This window comes from Cucurbita pepo, chromosome LG01, assembly GCF_002806865.2.
Source record: "Cucurbita pepo subsp. pepo cultivar mu-cu-16 chromosome LG01, ASM280686v2, whole genome shotgun sequence".
NCBI classification, from domain to species: Eukaryota; Viridiplantae; Streptophyta; class Magnoliopsida; order Cucurbitales; family Cucurbitaceae; genus Cucurbita; species Cucurbita pepo.
In genome coordinates this window covers 19,036,854-19,061,371 of record NC_036638.1, presented here as the reverse complement: position 1 = coordinate 19,061,371, position 24,518 = coordinate 19,036,854, and the positions used below count along the sequence as shown (strand labels likewise).

Genomic DNA, 24,518 nt, shown 5'->3' with positions numbered 1-24,518 from the left:
ATACCCTCTTGTATTGTATTAATCGAAAATACAAATTTTTTATTAGGACGATAATACCCTCTTATATTGTATTAATTGAAAATACCAATTTTTTTATTAAGACGATACTACCCTCTTGTATTGTATTAATAAAAAATACCAATTTTTTTATTAAGACGATACTACCCTCTTGTATTGTATTAATCGAAAATACCAACTTTTTTATTAAGACGATACTACCCTCTTGTATTATATTAATCGAAAATACCAATTTTTTATTAGGACGATACTACCCTCCATCTCATTGAATAATCAGGTGAAATAATGTTGCCTTATAAATAATAAATAAATAAATAAACAAGACATATATTTATAATTTCTTTTAAAAAAAATAGAGATGTCATGATTAACTTTTTTTTTTTAATTTAATTTTAGATTTTTTATTTAAATTAATTTCTTTTTGTGATTTCATAAGTGACAGACATGTTAATTATTCTCCAAATATAAAAAACTAAAATACATAAAATAAATTATTTAATTTTTTTTTATTATATTTAGAGTGCAAAATGGACGTGAAGGGCCTAATAATATTTAAATTTATATATGAATAATAGTTTTTTGCATTAAGAGAAAAAGAAAAGAAAGAGTGGTTAGAATGGGCTGGGCCTTTGGAGATTTTGGTGGGCCCAACAATGGCCCAATTGTGGTGGCTGATATATAAAGGCCCATCTTTGGTTCGGATCCATTATGGCCCGATTCTGCATTCTTGGAATCGTTGGACCCCACGGAATCTTCTCCAACATATTTGGAAACTATCACTCGGAGTGGGATTCATTTCCAGCCTTAACTTTCCAATCTCCTTCTTCAACTCTGTTGTCTTCCATGAATTTACTCTCCGTCGTCGTTTCTTCCACCTTGTCATGCCCTAAAACCCACGACCGATGCCTGCAAATTCTTCCTCGATCGCCATGGTCGTTGCCATGTTCAAGGACCACTCTGCAAAATCGCCGCCGAATCGGCGAAAGATCAAAGAGGTAGCTGGTACCGTTGATCGCTTTGATGATTGATGCTTCTTTAATTCACAAATTTTTCCGTGTTTTTACGCCATGTTTGGTATGAATTTTGAGTTTCGATTTCTTTTTACATGTTGTTATAGATACAAACGTCGGTTTCTCTGCTACGAGCGAAAAGAAGAAAGGGTAGAATCAAGAGAAGAACTACAGCCTGTTACGTTGCCTGAGAAGAAAGGAACTATAGCAGGAGCCGTGGCTTTCATAATCGGTACCAGTGTCGGATCGGGGATTCTTGCACTTCCAGAGAAAGCATCTCCGGCTGTAACTTTCTCTCTCTCTTTCTATCTCTTAAATTTAGCAATTTCATACAATTTAGCAATTTCATTATAGAAAGTAGAGCGGAGGTTCCTTATTAGAAACTACAACTCTCCACCATGGTATGGTATTGTCCACTTTGAGCATGAGTTCTCGTGGCTTTGCTTTTGGTTTTCCTCCTTATAAACTCATGATCATTTCTTAATTAGCCAATGTGGGATGCNTTTATTTATAAACTCATGATCATTTCTTAATTAGTCAATGTGGGATGCCCTCCCAACAATCCTTCCCTCGAACAAAGTACACTATAGAGCCTCTCATGAGGTCTATGGAACCTTCGAACAACCTCTCCTTAATCAAGGCTCGACTNCTTATAAACTCATGATCATTTCTTAATTAGCCAATGTGGGATGCCCTCCCAACAATCCTTCCCTCGAACAAAGTACACTATAGAGCCTCTCATGAGGTCTATGGAACCTTCGAACAACCTCTCCTTAATCAAGGCTCGAGTCCTTCTTTGGAGTCCTCGAACAAAGTACACCTTTTGTTGTGACACCTGAGTCACTTTTGACTACATATTCGAGGCTCACAACTTCTTTGTTCGACATTTGAGGATTCTATTGACATGGCTAAGTTAAGAGCATGACTCTAATACCATGTTAGGAATCATAGAGCTCCACAATGGTATGATATTGTCCACTTTGAGCATAAGCTCTCATGGCTTTGCTTTTAGTTTTCCCAAAAGGCTTCATTTCAATGGAGATGTATTCCTTATGAACATGTGATAATTCTCTAAATTAAACAATATGGACTCCTCCAAACCATCCTCAACATTCTTGATAGACTATTTTTGTTGCCTTCGACGTTTGTATCTTTGTTCAGAAAATGTCGTGTAATTTTGTGGCAGGGACTTTTTCCCAGTTCCATATCGATAATACTATGTTGGGGGTTTCTTCTGGTAGAAGCACTGTTGCTCGTTGAGATTAGTGTGGTTATGCGGAGGAAGAAGATTGAACGGGGAGAGACGGGGATGAAGGTGATTTCAGTGAGGACTATGGCCCAGGAGACGCTAGGGGACTTTGGTGGAACCCTGGCCACAGTTGCCTATGTTTTCCTGGGCTACATTTCCATGGTTGCCTATATTTCCAAGTCCGAAGAGATCCTTCTCCAATCATTCAATCTTCCAGCTCCACTTTCAGGCCTCTTTTTCACCTTAGTTTTTACTCTGCTCATCTCTGTTGGTAGGACTAGAACCGTAGATCAAGTCAACCAATGGCTTACAGCTTGTATGATAGGTATCTTCATGATTTGAGTCAGTGTCATTGCCTCTCACGTTGAAGCACTCCTGATTTTGGCACAAAAATTCAATTAAAACATATCTGTTTTCGAGAAAAACAGAATTTGTCATAACTTTTAAGTTTTGATGCTGTAAACTTACACAAGGATTTCTAATGTAGTATAACTTCTANGATTACAACATATCTGTTTTCGAGAAGAACAGAATTTGTCATAACTTTTAAGTTTTGATGCTGTAAACTTACACAAGGATTTCTAATGTAGTATAACTTCTACTTGATGTTAAATTCTAGAAACAGTTTTATAAACGAAACTAGAAAAATGTTTTGAAATCAACCTCCCAAATTTGCCACAGGTTTTTTACACGAACGTAGATAAATATGGTTTGTTAAATGTTGCAGGTTTACTTCTGGGAATTGAGGTGTTAGCAGTTCAGTTTGGGGGATGGTTTGCAATGGAAGGTGGAGGAGACTGGACAAAGGTCCCAACTACAATACCTGTTATTATCTTTGCTTTGGTATATCATGATGTAATACCAGGTAAAATTATATGCGAAATTTGTTTCATTTACCATTACTTTGTTCCCATGATTGTAAAAGTATGAAGCTATAGCCCCCATTAGGTTGATCAAATCTTATACTTTGGCAGTTCTGTGTGCTTACTTGGAAGGCGACCTTCCTCGCCTAAGAGTTTCAGTTTTGATTGGTAGCTTTATTCCATTGCTAACACTACTTGTCTGGGATGCAATAGCGTTTGGCTTGTTAGCGCAAGCTGATCAAGTAGTCGACCCTGTTGAATTGCTCCTGAGGTAGTTCCTTCCAAACCTTCAAGATTTCACGGAGTAGCTTTATTTAATGATATGCTGAATTATTATCTCAGCAAGTTTCTGAAAGAAGTTTATGGTTTGATAGAGTGAGATGGAGTGGAGTTTCTTACATGGTAGAATGGTTCTCGCTTCTTGCTGTTGGAACATCTATGCTGGGGACATTACTAAGCTTCTCTGAGTTTTTCAAGGAGCAACTCCGTAACATCTTTTTTAATTTCTCTACATCAGAGACTTTGCAAGTAAGGCTGCCTACAAAAATGTCTACTGTAGATTTACATATTGAACTGCAAGAGGCAAAACTAATGCAACNCTCTCCATCAGAGACTTTGCAAGTAAGGCTGCCTACAAAAATGTCTACCGTAGATTTACATATTGAACTGCAAGAGGCAAAACTAATGCAACCACCATATGTTGGCTATGACAGGAGCCTTCGAATGTCGCTTTAAAGAGGAATTGGTGGGAAATGAATAAAGTAAGCCTCATTGCCATGGCAATTGCTGTTGGTCCCTCTCTTCTTGTGTCCACTACTAATCCAGATTCGTTCTCCGCTGCCACAGATATTGCAGTAAGTAAACATAACCAGGTGCCTTCTGTCCTATAAACACTGAATATGCGTTTTAAGGACATAAATCATATAATTCAAGCTTAGGTTAGGTATTTGCACATTCTACTGTGGAAATCTCAAGTGTAATTTCTATTTCTAAAATTAATTTTTGAAGTGATTTTGTCTTTATAGTTCATATTGTAGTCAGCTTCTTATCCCCATGAATTTGTAATGCTTTTAACTAAGTGAACTTCAGAAGAGTGGATCCATATTTTTAATCCAAACGTACCCCATGAGCGGTATCATTCCATTTCCATTCCATGGTCTCNCTTTGTAGTGCTTTTACCTAAGTGAACTTCAGAAGAGTGGATCCATATTTTTAATCCAAAAGTACCCCATGAGCGGTATCATTCCATTTCCATTCCATGGTCTCATGAAGCATTTTTTCCATTTGAAAGGGAACGGTTTTTCGATGGTATGTGGCAATGTGATTAAGTTAAAACTTTCAATGAAACCCAAATAACTGAAATATATTTAAAGATGAAAGAAAAAATTCAACAATTTTCATGTATTTGTCGTACTTGGAACCTCCCCTCAAAGAAATACCACTCTAAAGCCACTAAACAGTTGCCTACCTCTCCCCAAAGTACAACCTTTCTATTTATAATAAACTCCCAATAACCNGAAAGATGAAAGAAAAAATTCAACAATTTTCATGTATTTGTGGTACTTGGAACCTCCCCTCGAAGAAATACCACTCTAAAGCCACTAAACAGTTGCCTACCTCTCCCCAAAGTACAACCTTTCTATTTATAATAAACTCCCAATAACCTTGCTAGTTACTATATTATCGTCGGCTATTAAGTCCTAACAAAATCATATGCCATAAAAAGATTCTGTTTAGATTTCATAATGTTACCAATCAACCCATTGATTTTAGTTGAAAGTATCAGCCCTTGTATCAGTAAAAATCATATGTGGATGTCCTTTATTATGTAACAGAAATTCAATGCTTGGTCTTTCTGTTTCTCTGATGCTCTGAATGAAACAGGGTGGATACTGTATGACGATGTTGTATGGAGTTCTGCCCCCAGCGATGGCATGGGCAATGCACAGTAGGGAATCTGAGGACACTAGCTTCAAGACATTATTGAGAGAGAGGCCTGCACTGTTTGGGCTAGGTTTATTTGCTTGTGGTATTATGGTGGAGCAAGTTCTTCAAGATATTCTGAAATTGCAATCGTAGCAAGGTAAAGCCATATTTTATCTGCATAATTTTATTTTTCATAATTTTTTGTGGACAGTTTTCAAAGCCTCATTCTTTTATGTTCTTCTTATGGGGAACTCCATTGTTAAACCAGGGTCATATTTTGTTCTTTTTGTGTCCGTTGTTGCATAATAATTAAAAAATGTGCTGGAACTTTTCCAAAATTAATTAAACTGAAAATTAAATAAATGTTCTGAATTTAGAAGATGCTTCATTGAGAATTGAGATCCACTTGACGGCTAGCTTCTTAGAATATGCAGTCCATAGTTGTTTTAGTTTCCTTTTTTTTTTTTTGTTTGTTTTAGTTTTTTTATAATAATAATAATTATTCTTTTTTAAGAAACAAAAGTCTTTAGTTGTTAGAGAACACTGCTCTGTGATTTTGATGAACTAAGACTGTTTGTGCTCCACCATAACTTAGTAACTCTCGGAACATAGAACTGAGAGAGGTATTAAAACAAAGGGAGAAGAGTAACCCAAGTAAGTGGCAATGTGATTAGGCTAAAACTTTTAAGAACCAATCTGAATGAACCACTTTTCCGTCTGGTTTTGAATTGAAATGTATCAAACTAATGCAATTATATTTACCTATTAACATTCCTAAACTAAAATTAAATTTGTTAACATTGAACTTATTTCTTTTGTAATTCATATGACATAAAAAGATTCTATATAGCATTGAGCTTATTTCTTTTGTAATTCAACCGTTGATATCTATGTTTCAGTAGATGAGTTACACAGAAACGCCCACCAGACCATAGGTTTTTGTTATAAGTAATGGCGCAACAGAAATTTAGTGCTTGGTTTTCCTGTTTCTCTAAAACTCTAAAACGGAACAGGGAGGATACTGCATGACAATGCTGTATGGAGTTCTCCCCCCAGCAGTGGCATGGGCAATGTACAATAGGGAATCTGAGGACACCAACTCCAAGGCATTATTGAAAGAGCGGCATGCACTGCTTGGGCTAGGTTTATTTGCATGTGGTATAATGGTGGAACAAGTTCTTCATGATACTCTGAAATTGCAGTCCTAGTAAGGTAAAAGCNTAAAACGGAACAGGGAGGATACTGCATGACAATGCTGTATGGAGTTCTCCCCCCAGCAATGGCATGGGCAATGTACAATAGGGAATCTGAGGAACCAACTCCAAGGCATTATTGAAAGAGCGGCATGCACTGCTTGGGCTAGGTTTATTGGCATGTGGTATAATGGTGGAACAAGTTCTTCATGATACTCTGAAATTGCAGTCCTAGTAAGGTAAAAGCCTTTTTCTTATCTAAATTGGTTTTATTTGTTTGTGTTTACTATTTCCCTTAATTTAATTTCATGCTTCTACTCAACACCTGAAAGCGAATTTCATGCCAAGATAAACAGTCTATATCATAGAATTAAAGCTACAAAAATTTGAACGAACTACATTACATTACAATCTTTGCATCTGTATTGTTTGAACGAAATGTTTTTTAATTTTTTTTTTCGAGATCTTGATCTTCGGTGCCACCACAGATTCATGCATTTGAAAGTTCATCTCACAAATTCTAAACAGAAGAAAACTAGGAAAATACCATTACTTATCTGCAACAGTCTTCCTCTTCAACAAAAAAGTTTACAAATCTCATGCAGATTGCAGACTGAATTTGAGCAGCACTTGCTGAAAACTTGAAAGAAGATGAACAGCTTGAATTGCAGACAATCTTGTTATATAAATTATAACACAATTGAAGCATCTGTGTTAAAAACAGCATACCCAATGAAGGAAAGCTGCGCAGAGTTTCCAAGAGGGAGACCATAGAACGCCTCAGGCCAAGGATCAGATAAAAAGGATAGAGAAGAGAAGAGAAAAGACAAGATGGTGGAGATGGGTGCCATTCTTTCTCCAAATGCTGTAAGTATTGAATTTTTTTTTCACCTGTTCTTTATACTTCATCAAAGAAAATGAGTTTATATAGAGCTGAAAAAGCACGAATCTCAATAAAATGTTTAGCCTTAAGTTTACCTGTGGGGTCCTATGCCCTGACCCAGAAAGCAAAAGGAGCAATATTATGTTTAGAAGGAGAAGATATGATGTAATGTAAAGAAATTATGTAGGCGTGCCATAGAATTCCAAACTCAAGTGAAATAGAGTCATGGTTGCTTTCAGTTGATTTGAGATTTGTGATAAAAAGAAAGCAAAAGAAGAATCACAAGAAACAGGATAGGAAAAAAGGAAGATTGGTATGGGGACCAGTCATGTCCTAATTTTTGGAATCCTTTAGTTCATTCTTGATTGAAAGGCTTCATAAATATTCAAATCAAGGAGCTTATGGGGGTGAATTGAAGAGATTGTTTGAACTGTACGTTCTTTTAATTCTTTATTTAACTCGTTAGAACAATTATGTAATACTCCAAGTTCACCGCTAGTAGATATTGTCCTCTTTGGGCTTTCCCTTTCGGGCTTTTTCTTAAGGTTTTAAAACGCGTCTACTAGGGAGAAGTTTCCACACCCTTATCAAGAATGTTTCGTTCTCCTCTCCAACGAACGTGAGATCTCATAAATGGTATGATTAAGACGTAATTATCCTATTTTCTTTTTGGAATATATTAAATTTATTCATTTCACTGCGCATAAAGATGAAAGACTGAGATTCCATTGAAAGGTATTGGAAAATCCATTCATCTTTGTGCCATATGAGGTGAGGATGTGGTGGAGGGAGAATCATTACGTCTCTCTCCTTAGTACATTCCAAAATCAATTCACTTTTCTTTTCTGATACATACTAGTGCCAATCCACTTTTCTTCTTTCATTTTTTCAAAATACTTTTTTTCTTTTGTGTTTTAATTAAATCTCCAAATTTTAGCTTTGGGCTTCTTTAATAGAATGGGCAATTGTAGAAGATTAGACATAGTCCTAGACTTGATTGAAACGAGTCAGTATAGCTTTCGATAGGTTCCTAAGTACATGCCCAAGTACTTGTTACTTCTTGGGTTGTAATTGCTATCTTATTAAGTTCAGTCATTAGTCGTTCGTAATCCATAAACCATTTCTATTGATAGTCAGAATTTCTTCGAATATATTCCTAGAATTCATTCGGGACGTGAGCAAAACTCAAATTGGTGAGTTGGTCAGGTGCTCTTTTACCTTGGAAAATTATACCGTTACCTCACGGAGAGTTAGCCACACCCACAAATGATATAAATACTCGTCTCTTTTTTCTAATCTATTTTATTACTATTTTATAACTCTTAGTTGTTGGGATTAGCCTGTGGATTAGGCGATGCATATTCTAGTTTGTGTTTTTATGTATTTTTCTCCCGACTCAATATCAAACTTTGCCATTTCCGAGAAGGAAAAACTATTTTCAATCATTCCAATAGCAAAAGAAAGAACTAATAGATTCATGAAAGTTTCAAGCAAACATGGGAAATAAAACTCAAAATGCAAGTACTAGTGTTAACATCTGGTTCTTAAATCTCTAGGAGCTAATTAAAGGCAGCATTATGATCATCACACATTTGGGTTGCTTCTAAATGACCCAAGAGCCTTCACAGCACCTGCTCGCAGGATGAATTGGTGGTAGAAAGCTGCAATGGCTGCTCCTATGAAGGGTCCAACCCAAAATATCCACTGCAAACAAGTATCCATACTAATTAGTTCCCAAAACCAAATATTTGAGTCATCAACGTTTCTCTTTTTGAAATGTTGGATTCTTTTATGAAACATTATCAAATCAAGAAGTTTAGATGGATTTTTTAGTTCGATAACATGTGAGAATGGAAGGACTCGAACTTCTAGTCTATTAGTCAGAGTATAAACAACATGTGAGAATGGAGGGACTCGAACTTCTAGTCTATTAGTCAGGGTAGACTCGAACTTCTAGCCTATTAATCAGAGTAGAACCAATATGTGGGAATGGAGGGACTCGAGCTTCTCGTCTTTAGTTAGAATATAAACATATGGGAATGGAGGGACTCAAACTTCTAGTCTATTAGTGAGTATAAACAGCATGTGGTAATAGAGGGATTCAAACTTCTAGTCTATTAGTCGGAGTACATACCTTAACTAGTTAAGTTCTGTTTAAATTAATAGATATTTAAATAAAGTTCGACCATAGATAAAAATAGAAACTAACGTGATTATTCCAAGTGTTTTGGTGGTTGAAAATAACAGCAGATCCCAAGCTCCTAGCTGGGTTGATTCCAGTGCCAGTGACTGGAATGGTGGCCAGGTGAACTATGAACACTGCAAATCCAATTGGGAGTGGCGCCAAAACCTTCAATGACAAAAAAAGAAGATAAGGATTTGTATGCATGTGAAGCCAAGTAAAATAAAGTTTGGTCAAAGATAACAGTAATTTATTTATTTATTTATTTATTATTATTATCTGTAAGAAAGTAAGTTCTGAAAGAGGCATCTACAGGTGAAAGTTGGTGCCTAACACATGAACCCACTTTATAATTCTTTCAATAACAAGAAAATTAACTGACCATTAAAATAAAATACCCAAAAAATATATATATATATATAGAAATTATTTGTTTTTTATTTTATTTTTTACAAAATTGAAGAATAAACTAATTTTAACTTTTTATTGAAAGTAGAAATAATAAAATTTAATATTTAAGATTATAAAAAATATTAAAATATAAATATTTTTAATCTTTTAAATATAATTTATGAGATTAAAATTAAAATTAAAATTAAAGATGCATACAGGAACGTGGGAATCTCTTGCGCTTCGTTTGGGATCTGTAGCAGAGAAGACTGTATACACCAACACAAACGTCCCTACGATCTCCGCCGCCAGTCCAACGCCGACGGTGTAGCCGTCGGCGAGCCCATTTGCCCCACCGCCGTACTTCTGGAAGTGGGCCTTTTGGAAGGACTTCACGAGCCCAACTCCACAAATGGCCCCTAAACATTGGGCCACCATGTACATCACGGCCCGGACAAGTGACACCTTTCGGGCCAACAAAAGCCCAAATGTCACTGCTGGATTTATATGCCCACCTGCACATCCTCCTCAAGTCAACACTAACTTTCTTTTCTCTCATTTTTCTAAAAAAATAAACTCAAAATTAAAAATTATGACCAACTGCTAAATAATTAAAATATTTGTAACGACTCAAGCTCACCGCTAACAAATATTGTCCTCATTGGTCTTTTCCTTTCAGGCTTCCCCTCAAGGCTTTAAAACAATTGCTCGGGAAAGTTTCCACACCCTTACCAAGAGTGTTTTGTTCTCTTCCCAATGGGATATCACAATATTATATATTTATATTGGAGATTAAATATGACCGTCGAAAGATTCTAATTTGTGGTTTATTACAATAATACAAGAAAAAATTTGAAATATTAAAAGCTTTTCTTTAAATGGAAAAAAATAATAATAAAATTAATATATAATTTCCTATATATAAACTATAGTTTAATAAATGAGAAGGAATATTTGGATTTTGTTACAATTTTATTCAAATTTGCATAATTTGTATATACTTTAAAAAAATTAAATAAAAATATGATATTTATAGGAATTTCTATCAGTATTTTTTTTTCAAAATTTTTATAAATATTTCTATTACATACGAATTTTGATATTTTTGTTTACATTTTCAACTGGGTATAAATTTTAAAATGAGGATCTAAAATCAATAAAATATTGATTTAAAAATGATTTTTACACAAAAAATAATAATAATAATAATAATAATAATGTGTAAGCGCCAAATGGAATAACGTAAACAAAGTGCATGATAATATCATGAACTCTCAACCAAAAAAAAAAAAAAAAAAAAAAAATTAGAGCCAAAGCCAAGACATGATGTTTTATGCCACTAGACACGAAATCATATTTGCATGTGTGCATTTCTCGACTCTAACATTGGGGTCACTTAGATTATTTTTCAATATTCATTCTATGGTTTTAAAATAATAATAATAATAAATAAAAATACAATTACTCATACCTCTCTCCCATCCAATCTCTCACATTCCCAAAAAGATTGGAAAACAAATGGAAAAAAAAAAAAAAAAAAAAAAAAAAAAAAAACTGGAAAAAGAATTTCAATACTTCAACTTTAAGCCGAAGAAACGGAGAAAGAAGAACCTGAAATTCCAGCGGTACAGTAAACAAGAACGAAGATCATTCCACCAAACGCCCAGGCAATGCCAAGAATCCCAACGCCACCGCAAGCATCATTGTTCTTGTTGCCGGTATGATCCGTCTGCGATTTGTAGCCGATCACCGTCAACACAGTGACGTACAGGAAAAGCAGAGTGGCTATGAACTCCGCAATCAGAGCTCTGTAAAACGACCATTTCGTAATCTCCACGGCATCGATGAGCGGCGCCGGTGGTGGATCGTGGTAGTCCTTCGCCGAGAACGAGCCGCGTTCCGCTGCATTCTTCGCCATAATGACAGAGAAATCGAAAATCGAAGCCCTAGGAGAGAGAAAATCAACTTCCGGCGATGGATTTTGATTTGAATATGGTGCAAAGTTGGGGAGGGAGGAGCTGCATTTAATAAGAGGAAATTGAAGGATGAAAAGAGAAAAGGAGCAGTGAGTTTCAGCGGCTCCGGCTGAGTTGGGCACACCGCCCACCCACTTGCCATTGCTATGCTCCGTACCTTTGTCGTTCTGACCCACTCAGAACAGTGATTTCACTGTGCATACCACTTACTACAGTAACGACAAATTCCTTTCATGCTTCAAATAAATAATCAATGGCGGTAACCTTTTAACGTCTTTGCCCTGTGTATGCATTTACAGTTTATTAGAAGAACGTTGCTTAGAAGTGATTGCGTTTGCATCTTTACTCTTACGGCCATTGCCATATCTGAAACTGAAAGATTAAACGATTGATATCAATATGTTCATTTTCTTGCCTTCAAAGGATTGGAACGGTTTAACTCTTTCCTGAAATGCTCTGTTGCGTCTAATGTTAATGTAGCTGAAATATTTCTATATATCCCAAGAGAAATGGTGGTTCAAAAGTGTGGTAAATTTCTCTTTGAGAAATCAAAACAATGGCTGTTCATTACACAATTCTCAGTTTAAAACTCGTTTTTCTGATTGCTGTTTTTGTCTTCACTGTTGAGGGTGATGGGGTTGGGAATAATCAGCAATTTGATCTCTTGGTTGAGGATACAACTGAGAATCATTTGAGTCATGGGTAACTATTACTTTTTGTCTGCTCGCCTTTATTGTTATACCCTTTTCTCCTTTGGTCCCACAGTTATTTCCTTTGTTTGTTTAGATGTTTTAGTTTGATCTTCACATCTTTTGTTTAGATGTTTAAAACTCAATTTCGTGACACAGGACAAGACCAAAACATAATTTTATATGGAATTTAGGGACCATAATTGTATGAAAGTTTAGGACCAAAATAACATTTAAGGGCACATTTTTGTTTTTTGTTCATCAATATAGGTTTGATGGAGTGGTTGAAAAGGAAGATGATCCATGGAGTATGGTGGAGACAAGGCAGAACCAGTTTGTAGTAGATGGCCAACCGTTCTATGTTAATGGTTTCAACACATACTGGTTGATGATATTTGCAGCAGATCAATCCACGAGAGGAAAGGTCACAGAGTTGTTTAAACAAGCTGCTTCTGTTGGTTTAACAGTTTGTAGGACATGGGCATTCAATGATGGCCAGTGGAGAGCTCTTCAAAAGTCTCCTTCTGTGTATGATGAAGAAGTCTTCAAGGTACTCAAGGCTATTCATTAGGAGTTATTTACAAAACAGCTTTCTATTTTTAAGAACAAGAGTAACATCTACTAGCCACTCGATCATATTTCTTAAATATCATTATGAAAACAAACATAGAAGTTATGTGTAACAGCTCAAGCTCACCGCTAGCAGATATTGTCCTCTTTCGGCTTTCCCTTTCGAGCTTCCCCTCAAGATTCTTAAAACGTGTCTACTAGGGAGAGGTTTCCACACCCTTATAAAAAATGGTTTGTTCTCCTCCAAACCGATGTGAGATCTCACAATTTCCCTCCCCTTTGGGGCCAGCGTCCTTGCTGGCACTCGTTCCCTTCTCCAATCGATGTGGGACCCCCCAATCCACCCCCTTCCGGGCCCAACGTCCTTGCTAGCACACCATCTCGTGTCCACCCCCTTCGGGGCTCAGCCTCCTCGCTGGCACACCACCTCATGTCTTGCTCTAATACCATTTGTAACGGCCCAAGCCTACTGCTAGCAGATATTGTCCTTTTTGGATTTTCCCTTTCGGGCTTCCCCTCAAGGTTTTTAAAATACATCTACTAGGGAGGAGTTTCCACACCCTTATAAAGAATGGTTTGTTCTCCTCCCCAACCGATATGGGACCTCACATTGTGTTTCAACATATTCATATTCACTCATTTTTACGCCTGTATTGAATGATGGCCGTGCATGTGCCAAACTGTACAATCATAAATTCCATTCATCCCTATGTAACTTCCTTTCATTTTAATGAATGGCAGGGATTAGATTTTGTGATTAGTGAAGCAAAGAAGTATAAGATAAGACTTATATTGTCATTAGCAAACAATTGGGAAGCATATGGTGGCAAAGCACAGTATGTGAAATGGGGGAAAGCTGCTGGCCTCAACTTGACATCTGATGACGATTTCTTCTCTGATTCAACTCTCAGAAGCTACTACAAGGCTCATGTTAAGGTGAGTTCCCAACTTCCCAACACATTACTTTGCATAATACATCAACTGAATTGAATCAATCATTCTATTGTTAGCGTGAAACTGATATCTGTTTTTTCCCATGTGAATGGTATAGACGGTGCTTAATAGAGTGAATTCATTCACAAATGTCATGTACAAAGATGATCCAACCATTTTCGCCTGGGAATTGATGAACGAACCTCGTTGCACGTCGGATCCTTCTGGCGATAAACTTCAGGTTTGCTTTCTATAACTGCCATTTTGCATAGCCCCATAGTTCATATCTTGAAAGAAAGAGTTGGAATTGTGGTGCATCTGAGCAACCAATATTGTAAATTGAAGTTATTGAATGGCATTGGCATTGGCATTGGCAGGGATGGATTCAAGAAATGGCTGTGTATGTGAAGAGCATGGATCCAAAGCACTTACTGGAAGTTGGTTTGGAGGGATTTTATGGCCCATCCACACCCAACAGAGTTCAGTTCAATCCAAATACTTATGCTCAACAAGTTGGAACTGATTTCATCAGAAACCATAAAGTTCTTGGTGTTGATTTTGCTTCAGTTCACATTTATGCAGACACATGGTATGTTGCCAGAACATTCATTAAACATGATATGAACTAGAATCTTTTCTTTTCTAATGTTACAACTTTGATGATTAACATTAACTCATTGTCAAAGGGTTTCTCAAACGATCTCGGACGCCCATCTTCAATTCACAAAATCATGGATGGAGGCTCATATAGAGGATGCAGAAAAGTACCTCGGAATGCCAGTCATTTTCGCCGAGTTCGGGGTCTCGTCGAAAGATCCTGGATACAACTCGAGTTTCCGAGATGCATTCATTAACTCAGTGTACAAGACCCTGTTGGATTCAACAAAGAAAGGAGGGAGTGGGGGAGGAAGCCTGGTATGGCAGCTATTTCCTGAAGGAACTGAGAACATGGATGATGGTTATGCAATTGTGCTCTCCAAATCTCCTTCAACCTCAAACGTTATAACTCTGCAATCTACAAGGTTGTCCCTCTTCAACTCCATGTGTTCCATGAAATGCCGTTGGGGTTGCAAGAAGAAAAATGCTATGGATCTCCTCTTTCTCGGCCACCATGATCATGATCTGTAAATGAACTCGTCGCCAAGTATATAGGTATCCGATCCTTATAGATTATCTGGAAGGGTATACATGAATTCCATGTATCATAAATAACGAACTTTCTTCCTTGTATGATCTTGCTTTTAAAATATAGAAGTTTGAATTATCATCTCTTATTCTAATTATGGACCGGTTAAGAGAGTTAAGAGCTTCAAAATAATATTTAGAAGCATAACTCAACAGTTAAGTTATTATATCGACTAAAATTTAAGTCTATATTTACGTGGTTGAATTTCTTTAATTGTTCGAGTATATAATATTTTAAAAAAATAACCAACATAAAGGTAACAGTAGAAGAAGAGAGCANGATCTCTTATTCTAATTATGGACCGGTTAAGAGAGTTCAGAGCTTCAAAATAATATTTAGAAGCATAACTCAACCGTTAAGTTATTATATCGACTAAAATTTAAGTCTATATTTACGTGGTTGAATTTCTTTAATTGTTCGAGTATATAATATTTTAAAAAAAATAACCAACATAAAGGTAACAGTAGAAGAAGAGAGCAAATTCCAATTCCTTTTGACTCTGATGCTTACAGCCTGAGAAAGATTTGATATCTAATTTGAACATTTTTTTCTTTTCTTTTTTGTGGGTAATTTGGTATTTTAGTCTGGACAGTGACAGACCAACGATCACCTCTGTCTTTGAGTCACCCATCCAATAGAATAACGCCACGTTATAAGAAAGGCCAAACAGTATGGTGAGCTGTCAGTGCGTCACCGACTTCGCAGTGAAAAGCATTTTACTTTCGGTGAAGTAAATTTACCACGTGTCTAGACATAGGCCAATACCCGAAAGTAGGTCTGGTAACTTTTTGAAAGGCTTAAAATAAGTTACTCTAATGAACGTAATTCGAAAAATTTTATTGAGAAAACATTTAAAAGTGATTCTAAAAATTCAAAAGATGCTATTCACTTTATTAAAAGTAGTTCTAAAATTTTCTTGACTAAATAAATAAAAGTGATTCTAAAAATTCAAAAAAAATATTGAATATGAGTTTGAATGACTTTTCAACAAGAATAAAAAACAGTTTTATAATTAGAATTTATTTCAAAAATTCTAAAAATAAAACACCATTAAACCCCAATTTTCAACTTTCTTCAAAAACACGCTATTAGTACTTTCGGTCGGTTAAATATACCTTTCAAAAATCATTTCGATCATTTCAAACCAACAGTATTAATGTCTCTAAATGATCTCATTCATCCCTATTTCCGAATTCCATTTTCTTCAAAAAGAAAAAAGCAACTAAATAATAACTCAATTCTTATTTGAATTCGGAGTTGGTTTTGGATTACTATTCTTATAAATCTATTCACTCGACTTATATCAATATATATATATATATATATAAAAGCTGCATAACTAGCAAAATGTGAGTGACAAAGAAAGAAAAGGGTAGGGGCCATCAAAAAGGGGGAAGAGCACGAGCATGTCTTCTAATGGATGAAAAATAGTGCTCACCCCACAAGAGTACGAAACCAAACTGATAAAAAAAACTAAAGAAACCACCAAAGTCCAAGACATTACTACTACATCCATGTTCCTGTACAGGAAATTCATGTGCCATATAATGAAGAACTCCCACGAACCCGACACCTGTCGTTGCAATCTAGCTGGCAAAGTATATCAAATAGTGATTTCTCTATCTCTATCTCTATCTCACCACAACAACACCAAACTGATGCAACTCTAATAATGTGATCGTTGAAGCCTTTTTCATCAACAGACATTTCCACATCAACACTTTTGTATAGACTACAGAAATATGCAAATTTCACACAAAATAAGAACACTCTAAACCATTACTTTATGTCCAAAATGGCATGGAGGACGGTAGAGAAGACCAAATCACTTGCCCATTCTCTCTCAGTCTATGTTCACTCTTTTTTTTTTTTTTTTTTTTTTTTTTTTTTTTTTTTTTTTTTTTNTAGGGTCTAAGCATGTACCAACTAAGACAAAAGGTCTTTTAAGACTTAGAGAAGACTTTTAAGAAAAGGCTCTTTCCATGGACTGTATGATTGAGGCAGTATCAAACTTGAAGTTTCTGAAGCTCTTGCCTGGACCCGTGTCGGGGGTGGAAACATGAACATCCATGTCTGGTTTACTTAATTGGCTCTCTATCACGATTGTACTGCTGCTACCTATCGAGCTGTTCTTAGCCTTCCATACGGTTAATCCTTGAAAAACAAGAACAGACTCCATTAGCAAAACTCAGAAAGGCATATTGGCAGATTGGTCTGATAAAAACTAGGAAGGAAGTTTATGCAATTAAGAGAGTGTAAAGGTTTTGGGTTTTGGCTTGGAATTTGGATGCCTATAACTTGATTTGAGAAAAATAAATCTTTGGAAATCAGAAGCGAACTCGTACTGATAATAAGTGCAAAATCTTATAATCCATGAGTGAAGAAAAGAAACCTCTTATTGACACATCAGGTTTTGAAGCTACAGGGGGCTGATGTGTCGAAATCCATGACCTCAGAGATCTGCAAGAAGATGCTGATCCTTTAGAACACCATTCGTTAACGATGTGGAAGAAATCATTAAGAATATACAGATGTACTCACGCCAAAAAAGGAGCAACCATATAAAGCTTGAGACCGTTCATCCCACGAGATATTACATTATCACCAGCTGGTTCAAGATCACCAAGTCGATGCCATGCAATTTCCTGTTTACAAATAGTTAAGTGCATGCTTTCAACTACAAAAGATTCCATTGAAAACATAGCATCAATAAACACTCCCACCCCCACCATCACCAAAAGAGAGAGAAGAAAAAGAAGGATATTACAATCATACCGTACTAAAATAGCTTCAATACTATTTAAACACGTTTCACCCTTTTCCTAAGATACCCAGAAAATTTGCGAAAGCCATGTTCACTTCAGTTCAAAATGAAAGCTACCACCGACATGCAAAAGAATTTATAGGCAATGGATGTTTAATTTTTCAGACAGGGATCCAAAAGGAATTCTAAAGCCAAACCTCTAAGTTGAATCCAAAAATATTATATGTTCATCAGTATTACAGCCCATTGAGTTGAACATGTTATGAAACGCAAAAACATGGTAATTTAAAAGTTCAGGATAGCCAAGAGTGTTTGTTGCTAAATCTTAAAGCTTTTAACCAAAAGCTATTAAATCTCAAAATTCTTACATGCATGGAGCAAACCTACAGCATATTTTAATACTAAAAAACAAAGACGTGATTTTTTATGGAAGCCAATGCTGCAAAGGAATAGACTAAACTCAAGATTCATCAACGCATCCTTCTTTCATTAACAAGAACAATACTTTTCATTTTTAAGATTATTACATCACAAAACAGGGTGGAGATTAAAATTTACGAATCTTACATTAAGGGAGGTAGAAAGGTCTTAACTAGTAAGTCATGCTCAGGTTGGCAACAAGACATTTTAAAGTAATTAACCATGCTACATATTACAAATGCTTGAATTTTCAATCAAATCAAAGGCTGTCAAAAGACCTGATGAAAGCCTACACAATCGTGAAAAAAAAAAGACTAAACCAAAGATTCATCAGCACATTCTTTTTCGATAGCATCACCGTTGCATGAGTTTTGATATGGCATAAAATAAATACAGCATTGAGAAAAGAGAGTTCTATCAACTAATGAGAATATTGACATCTTTTTTTTTACGGGAAGAATATTAGTATCTCAGAACTAGTAATTTCTTCTTTTTTTCATTTTTTCTTTTTTGTGATAAGAATCAAAAGAATATTGCTTGGAAGAACATACAAAAAGGAGAGATGAGATATCCCCACTTCTGAGGCAATGATATCGATGTAGATCCAAACTAAAATTCTAACATATTTTGAGGTAAGAGAAAACACATACACTGATCTCTTTCTTAGTTTGTGGGGCAAAGATATTATCATCTTTTACACCAGCAATGATGTAAAGCCGCACCCTTTGCGGTCCAAATATAACCTCTATGTATTCAGATTTGTTGATAAGATTTGTAATGTCAAATCCTGTTTCTTCCAGTACCTGCGTTCACATGGGAGATCTTATGTTTATAGGAGACACAGTAGGTGATTTAATAACTGCAACAGGAAATTGATGTCTGAACAAGTTGACGGTAACAGAGAAACTTTTCACCATCGATAAGTAAAATATTCAACCAAGATTCAATCTTTCTTGGCCAGATCCTACGGAGGGAAATGGAATAGCATCTAACTAGCTAATTCGTTAAACAAAAAGTGAGTTTTGCAGTTACTATCCAAGTAGAATTTACATAAGAATGCCAAAAATAAGGAGAAAGAGAATCAAGATTACTTCTCTAATGGCACAAGCATGGTCTTCCTCATCTTTGCTCTTTTTACCTCGTGGAAAACTCCAACTTGATCCTTTCCACCCCTTCACCAACAAGCACTGTATATTGCCAATAAGAAATAAAAGGGGACAGTGTCAACTTCCTTTACATCATGTGGGAAAATATAGCTTAAACAATTTTAAAGTGTGCTGAGCTTCATTAACAAGAGCTCACCCGTTCAGAGGTCTCATCTAATATGATTGCCCCAGTTACAGGAACTCGAACCTTGTATGAAGTGAAGTCTTTAAAGATATCATCAATATGGGCGACATATGGTTTTAAGACATCACAACTTTTGAACACTGATATCTAATAAGGAGAAACAAGAATGTGCAGAATCGAAGACAACAAAGGCACGTGAATCTGGATTAAGAAGAAAAAAAATAAAGTATACTACTAACAAGTATTAATCATCATTAGAGAGAGAGAGGACTCCCACTATTATTTTCCCATAATCAATTGGTTGCACAGCTATGCAGGATACGTAACGAAGTGAACTCCTTCAGATTTAATGACTTTAAAGACGGATTTCTTTCCACTGAATTGTCTTCATAAAACCAATGTGCATACTCTATGAGAAAAAGAATCCTTTCAAATGACTGTAGATCTTCCTTCGGCACATTCAAAACAAACCGACTGCAGAAAATCAACACAAAACAATGAAATGTTGAAGCAAATAATGGAGGTGGAAAAGAGATTCAGAGAGCATCGTGCTGGTTAGAAATATGAAAACTAATGGAGAATGAATTGAAGATCCATCAAGATCATATCGCATACAAAGACTAAGGATGTAATGGGCCTAGGAAACAACAATATTTGTTGGAGTAACAACTTATTTACCTAAAAGAAATTCATATGTATTCTGTACTACGAGAAAGATTTCTTACTCGGTCAGTTCTGAAAACTTTATTCTAACAGTAAGGTCCACCAAAACACTAAGCCAACAGAGCTCGTTTTATCGCATAACCCTTCGTTGAGCTCAAAATGCCTGATTTAAAGTCTATTCCCCATCTTACATGACCTCTTCCCTAACATTAACCATCCTCCAACATTATCACTCATCATTACACACAATCACAATAACTTCACCTTTGTTACATCAAAGAACATAGTGTTGCTTCGAGCGTAAAACCATCCAACTGTCAGTTCAGAAATGTGCCAACAAGCTCCTCATAACAAAAATCATGGACTAACCACACTCGCCGTCAAAAACGAAGATTGCGCAACATCAAGCATTTTAAAGCTAAGTCAGAAGAGAAATCAATGGAGAAAAAAAAAAAAAAAAAAACCAAATGTACATCCATAAAAGAAATCTCCGTGTAGCCGATCAACTCTAAACCGCATTCCTAGTCCAAAATTCAACTCCCTATGCTTCATTGTCGTTTTCAAGGACAATTTCTTGCGACTAAACGTACTACTTTTATTTTTCAATTTCTAGCTATTACGATCGAACGGAAGCTCTCAATCGTTTGGCAGAACAGAAACCAGTAGAATGTAATAAGACATCGCAAAAAAGTCAGTCAACCTGAAAAGAATGTGATACTCGCAGCACACTATCGAGTAGTTCAACAACAAGTACGAACACTAAAACTAGTGAGAGAGTTGAGTTGAGTTGAGTTGAAGAACTGACCTACAAAGATCGTCGAGGAGTTCCTGAGGAGGAAGACCGTTTTTGACCGGAGCAGTGCAGGAGGAGCTGTGAAGAGCGGCCATGGAATTCCGAATTGGAATCGACGAGAGCGAGACGAAGAGATTCAGCTCCTCTTCGTCGATCCTGAATGAAAGAGCGCCAAAACTGGATTGGATTCACCCAACGCCCCACACACAGGAAGAAGAAGTAGATGCGAAACGATAAAGCAAGCCAATGTAGTCAATCGATGAGTGCGTTTCTATGAATTTGCATCGACCCGGTTTATGGTTTCCTTTCCGAACCGGCCCGACCGGACCAGACATCCAAATTTGCTCACCAATGAAATCATACCAGCTTCCCTTCTAACTAAACTCATATTCAAAGTAGGTAGGTTTCAAAAAGACTTCGAGCTCATTCGAGTCCACAAAATGAGCTCATTCAAGTTCCGAGCCTACCAAATGAGCTCATTCAAAAGACTTCGAGCTCATGTGAGCTCATTCAAAGGACTCGAAGTCCCTTCCATTGTATAACTATATGCAGAGTAAGTGGATCTTGAACCGTCTACGATTTTACTAGGTGGACTCAAAGTCCCCTCTATCGTTTACTTGTATGTGAAGCAGGTAGATCTCGGACTGCGACCCCAACTCATTCTGTTGACTCAAATTTCTAAGTGGATTTAGAGAAGACTGAACTCATTTTGTAGACTTGAAGTCTCCTCCGAACCTGGGACTAATGGCTACGAATAGATATTTTAACTGTCGAATACGTTAAAAGGTATTATTAAAAAAAATAAAGTTAAATTATTTATTTTTTTATTAATTTAGTGTTATAAAAATTATAAATTTGAAGTGCATCTGAACCACAGATTTTATTCGAAGTCATGAGATTCAAAACTCTTCAATGATGAGAAAGAGTTATCCACATCTTCATTTGACCAAAGAGAGTGAGTAGTAGCTTCTTCACATGGATGACTGACTAATACCAAGACGTTTCCTACTACAAGCGCCTTTCAACTTGGAGTTGGGTGAGCTTCGGTTCTTCTCTTCATCGGAATGAACGATGCTACGGCGGCAACCACCGTTTCTTCCGTCGTCGATCACTCGCGTGCCGGCTCTATCGCCGGCTGATCCTTTGCATCCTTTACCCAATAAACCCAATTCCGAAACAATCTCCAATTGCTGAGGAACAGACCAGACCAGCGAAGGAATTGGATCGGATCGGATCGCTCTGGAAATGCGGGCCATTAACTTAGGGCTAACACTCTCTTCATCTTCTTCTTCTTCTTCTTCGTACACTTCCCTCGGACCCTCTTCTTCCAGAAGCTTCAATCCAAACACATCTGCTCTTGGTCATGGCGTCTCTCTTCGTTCTTTACCCAAATCAGGCCCAGGTGGATCTCTTCTTTTTATGGGTTTTTCTTTGATTCTTATTCTTTTGTTTGTTAATTTACCTTCATCTGCTAATTCCCATCGATCAGAATTTGGTTGCTGTTGTGAGTTTTATTTTGAGATCCCACGTCGGTTGGGGAGGAGAACGAAACACCCTCATATAGAGTGTGGAAATCTTCCTAGCATACACGTTTTAAAATCTTTGAGGGTAATCCCGATAAGGAAAACTTAAAGAGGACAATATTTGCTAGCGGTGAGCCTGGGCTGTTACAAATAGTATCAGAGCCAGACACCGGGCGATATACTAGGGAGGAGACTATTTTTCCGAAGGGGGTAGACACGAGGCAGTGTGTCAGTAAAGACGCTAAGTCCCGAATGTGGTGGATTTGGTAGGGATCCCACATGGATTGAAGAAAGGAACAAGTGTCAGCGAGGATGCTGTGCCCTCAAAGAGGGTGGATTATGAGATCCCACATTAATTGGGGAGGAGAACAAAACACCCTTTATAAGGGTGTGGAAACCTTCCGACGCGTTTTAAAAACCTTGAAGGGAAGCCCGAAAGGGAAAGCCAAAGAAGACAGATGGAATTCTGAACTTTCGAGCTTAGAAATGGATATTTGGTTGTTTTCCTTGCAGGAGTTTGTAAAGCCAGTCAAGTTTTTGGTCTATTTCCAACTGTATCTCCTGAGATAACAGTTAGAGAGGCAAGAATAGAGGACTGTTGGGAAGTTGCAGAGACTCATTGCAGCTCCTTCTTCCCACAATACTCGTTTCCATTGGATTTTGTGGTGAGGATTGATAGGCTTGTGGCTATGTTATCTGGATTGTCTGTGCCAAATGGTTGCAGGAGGATTTGTTTGGTTGCTGTGATTGGTGGTTCTGAAAATGAAACACTCCTAATTAGACCTGAAGATTTCAAGCTTGGAAGTTTTGATGGTAAAGTTAGTCTCAACAAGGGCTATGTTGCTGGAATATTGACCGTCGACACCGTCGCCGATTTCCTTCCGAGAAAAGGGCCCATGCGGCAAAGAAGGTGAGGGTAGTAGAGTACAGGTATCAAATCTAGATGTTCCTTTATGTTTTGATCATTGGACTAGGAGAGGAACAAGAACAATACCCTTTAGCTTAAACTCAGCTAGATTCTTCAAGTGAGGCAGGAAAGTTAGATTTAATGTTAACCAGGATCCATTTCTCTTGTTTTTGAAGCTTTGACTGATGAGATGAAATGAATTTATGTCTTTATGTAGGTATCTGATCCATATTTATACCATAGTTAGCAAACAAACCATTCACATACAATCATTACTAGTTAGTTGTTAATAAACATCAATATCACTACAGTTCACTGATAAATTTCCTGTAAAGAAAGAGCTGACCTCGAGTAATTTTGTCTGAAAATTTGATCTCCATGCTTAGTTTTCGGCTCCGCTTCGATCATCAGCCTTTGAAAGATCTAGTTTCAAGATTCTGATCTTTCGAAATGGTTCTGTACATCAATGCAAATGCAATAATCGATATGTATCTTTTGTGGCAGGACAGGGATCGCATACGTATCAAACGTAGCAGTTCGTGAGAAGTTTCGACGTAAGGGAATAGCAAAAAAGCTAATACTGAAGGCAGAAGCTGAAGCCAGGAACTGGGGGTGCCGAGCGATTGCGTTGCATTGTGATACAAGCAATCCCGGGGCTACAAAGCTATATAGAGGTCAGGGTTTCAAAAGCATAAAAGTACCAGAAGGAGCAAACTGGCCAGAGCCAAAGACCTCTCCAGACATCAAGTACAGCTTCATGATGAAGCTTCTGAAGAACCCAACCTCAATTTAGAACTTCAAAGGACATTTCAACCATTATCCGCAGATGAAAATAAGGGTGGGAAGGAATCCTATAGAAACTATCATTCCTGAACAAAGCAGAAAAGGTAGGATGGCTTAGAACAGCTTGTATAGATTGAAGAAAGTTTGTATGATTAATTACATTATGTGGAATTCTTCTATGAACTTCTGATTCAAAATAAGCTAAGAATTTGCTCTAATAATCTAAAAGCATTGTGTTGATATCTTCACACACACAAAAATTATTCATTGACGCTTTAAAAATGAAATTCTAACAAATGGTCTAACC

At 36.7% G+C, this 24,518-nt stretch overlaps 5 protein-coding genes across 11 annotated transcripts; 3 read left to right on the top strand and 2 right to left on the bottom strand.

Annotated features, from left to right (window-relative positions):
• The first annotated feature begins 819 nt into the window (after positions 1-819).
• Positions 820-7,561, top strand: LOC111800990 (tyrosine-specific transport protein 1-like). Of its 6 annotated transcripts, none has more exons than XR_002816063.1 (10): positions 820-1,013; positions 1,136-1,313; positions 2,215-2,602; positions 3,005-3,142; positions 3,252-3,411; positions 3,515-3,668; positions 3,854-3,994; positions 5,025-5,223; positions 6,080-6,278; positions 6,499-7,561. XR_002816063.1 is itself a non-coding variant. In XM_023684953.1 (9 exons), exons 1-8 carry the CDS (start codon positions 862-864, stop codon positions 5,217-5,219), a joined length of 1,506 nt encoding a protein of 501 aa, XP_023540721.1. In that variant the 3' UTR covers positions 5,220-5,223; positions 5,966-6,084. The 6 variants fall into 6 exon arrangements, 2 of the variants coding, with proteins under 2 accessions (XP_023540721.1, XP_023540728.1); XR_002816066.1 differs by lacking the exon at positions 6,080-6,278 and adding an exon at positions 6,301-6,498 and having other exon boundaries at positions 862-1,013; positions 6,984-7,561; XR_002816062.1 differs by lacking the exon at positions 6,080-6,278 and adding an exon at positions 6,301-6,498 and having other exon boundaries at positions 862-1,013; positions 6,865-7,561.
• Positions 7,562-8,562: 1,001 nt separating this feature from the next.
• Positions 8,563-12,040, bottom strand: LOC111801036 (probable aquaporin PIP2-5). Its single transcript, XM_023685004.1, has 4 exons — positions 11,326-12,040; positions 9,934-10,229; positions 9,352-9,492; positions 8,563-8,846 (listed from the first exon to the last, which is right to left on the bottom strand). Exons 1-4 carry the CDS (start codon positions 11,630-11,632, stop codon positions 8,727-8,729), a joined length of 864 nt encoding a protein of 287 aa, XP_023540772.1. The 5' UTR covers positions 11,633-12,040; the 3' UTR covers positions 8,563-8,726.
• Positions 12,041-12,194: 154 nt separating this feature from the next.
• On the top strand, positions 12,195-15,162 carry LOC111801015 (mannan endo-1,4-beta-mannosidase 6-like). Its single transcript, XM_023684972.1, has 6 exons — positions 12,195-12,392; positions 12,650-12,929; positions 13,691-13,885; positions 14,001-14,123; positions 14,260-14,471; positions 14,569-15,162. The coding sequence occupies exons 1-6, from the start codon at positions 12,247-12,249 to the stop codon at positions 15,008-15,010; spliced, it is 1,398 nt and encodes a 465-aa protein (XP_023540740.1). The 5' UTR covers positions 12,195-12,246; the 3' UTR covers positions 15,011-15,162.
• A 1,806-nt stretch (positions 15,163-16,968) lies between these two features.
• LOC111801024 (mRNA-decapping enzyme subunit 2-like) lies at positions 16,969-23,921 on the bottom strand. 2 transcript variants are annotated; one of them, XM_023684994.1, is made up of 8 exons: positions 23,775-23,921; positions 19,865-20,016; positions 19,555-19,682; positions 19,344-19,439; positions 18,903-19,055; positions 17,610-17,713; positions 17,461-17,528; positions 16,969-17,222 (listed from the first exon to the last, which is right to left on the bottom strand). In XM_023684994.1, exons 1-8 carry the CDS (start codon positions 23,834-23,836, stop codon positions 17,032-17,034), a joined length of 954 nt encoding a protein of 317 aa, XP_023540762.1. In that variant the 5' UTR covers positions 23,837-23,921; the 3' UTR covers positions 16,969-17,031. The 2 variants fall into 2 exon arrangements, with proteins under 2 accessions (XP_023540762.1, XP_023540752.1); XM_023684984.1 differs by lacking the exon at positions 23,775-23,921 and adding an exon at positions 21,011-21,261.
• Positions 21,896-24,439, top strand: LOC111801046. Its single transcript, XM_023685016.1, has 3 exons — positions 21,896-22,400; positions 23,035-23,431; positions 23,933-24,439. Exons 1-3 carry the CDS (start codon positions 22,244-22,246, stop codon positions 24,219-24,221), a joined length of 843 nt encoding a protein of 280 aa, XP_023540784.1. The 5' UTR covers positions 21,896-22,243; the 3' UTR covers positions 24,222-24,439.
• Positions 24,440-24,518: the final 79 nt, after the last annotated feature.

Coding starts and splice junctions, on each gene's coding strand:
- LOC111801024 (XM_023684984.1), bottom strand. CDS start 21,093: ATGGCCGCTCTTCACAGCTCCTCCTGCACTGCTCCGGTCAAAAACGGT. Junction 19,440..19,554: donor TAGATGAGACCTCTGAACGG/GTGAGCTCTTGT, acceptor GGCAATATACAG/TGCTTGTTGGTGAAGGGGTG. Junction 19,056..19,343: donor ATGCTTGTGCCATTAGAGAA/GTAATCTTGATT, acceptor ATGTGAACGCAG/GTACTGGAAGAAACAGGATT.
- LOC111800990 (XM_023684953.1), top strand. CDS start 862: ATGAATTTACTCTCCGTCGTCGTTTCTTCCACCTTGTCATGCCCTAAA. Junction 2,603..3,004: donor GCTTACAGCTTGTATGATAG/GTATCTTCATGA, acceptor TAAATGTTGCAG/GTTTACTTCTGGGAATTGAG. Junction 3,412..3,514: donor CCTGTTGAATTGCTCCTGAG/GTAGTTCCTTCC, acceptor ATGGTTTGATAG/AGTGAGATGGAGTGGAGTTT.
- LOC111801046 (XM_023685016.1), top strand. CDS start 22,244: ATGCGGGCCATTAACTTAGGGCTAACACTCTCTTCATCTTCTTCTTCT. Junction 22,401..23,034: donor TTTACCCAAATCAGGCCCAG/GTGGATCTCTTC, acceptor TTTTCCTTGCAG/GAGTTTGTAAAGCCAGTCAA. Junction 23,432..23,932: donor GGGCCCATGCGGCAAAGAAG/GTGAGGGTAGTA, acceptor CTTTTGTGGCAG/GACAGGGATCGCATACGTAT.
- LOC111801036 (XM_023685004.1), bottom strand. CDS start 11,632: ATGGCGAAGAATGCAGCGGAACGCGGCTCGTTCTCGGCGAAGGACTAC. Junction 10,230..11,325: donor CTGTACCGCTGGAATTTCAG/GTTCTTCTTTCT, acceptor GAGGATGTGCAG/GTGGGCATATAAATCCAGCA. Junction 8,847..9,351: donor AAAACACTTGGAATAATCAC/GTTAGTTTCTAT, acceptor ACTTGTTTGCAG/TGGATATTTTGGGTTGGACC.
- LOC111801015 (XM_023684972.1), top strand. CDS start 12,247: ATGGCTGTTCATTACACAATTCTCAGTTTAAAACTCGTTTTTCTGATT. Junction 12,393..12,649: donor GAGAATCATTTGAGTCATGG/GTAACTATTACT, acceptor TCATCAATATAG/GTTTGATGGAGTGGTTGAAA. Junction 13,886..14,000: donor ACTACAAGGCTCATGTTAAG/GTGAGTTCCCAA, acceptor TGAATGGTATAG/ACGGTGCTTAATAGAGTGAA.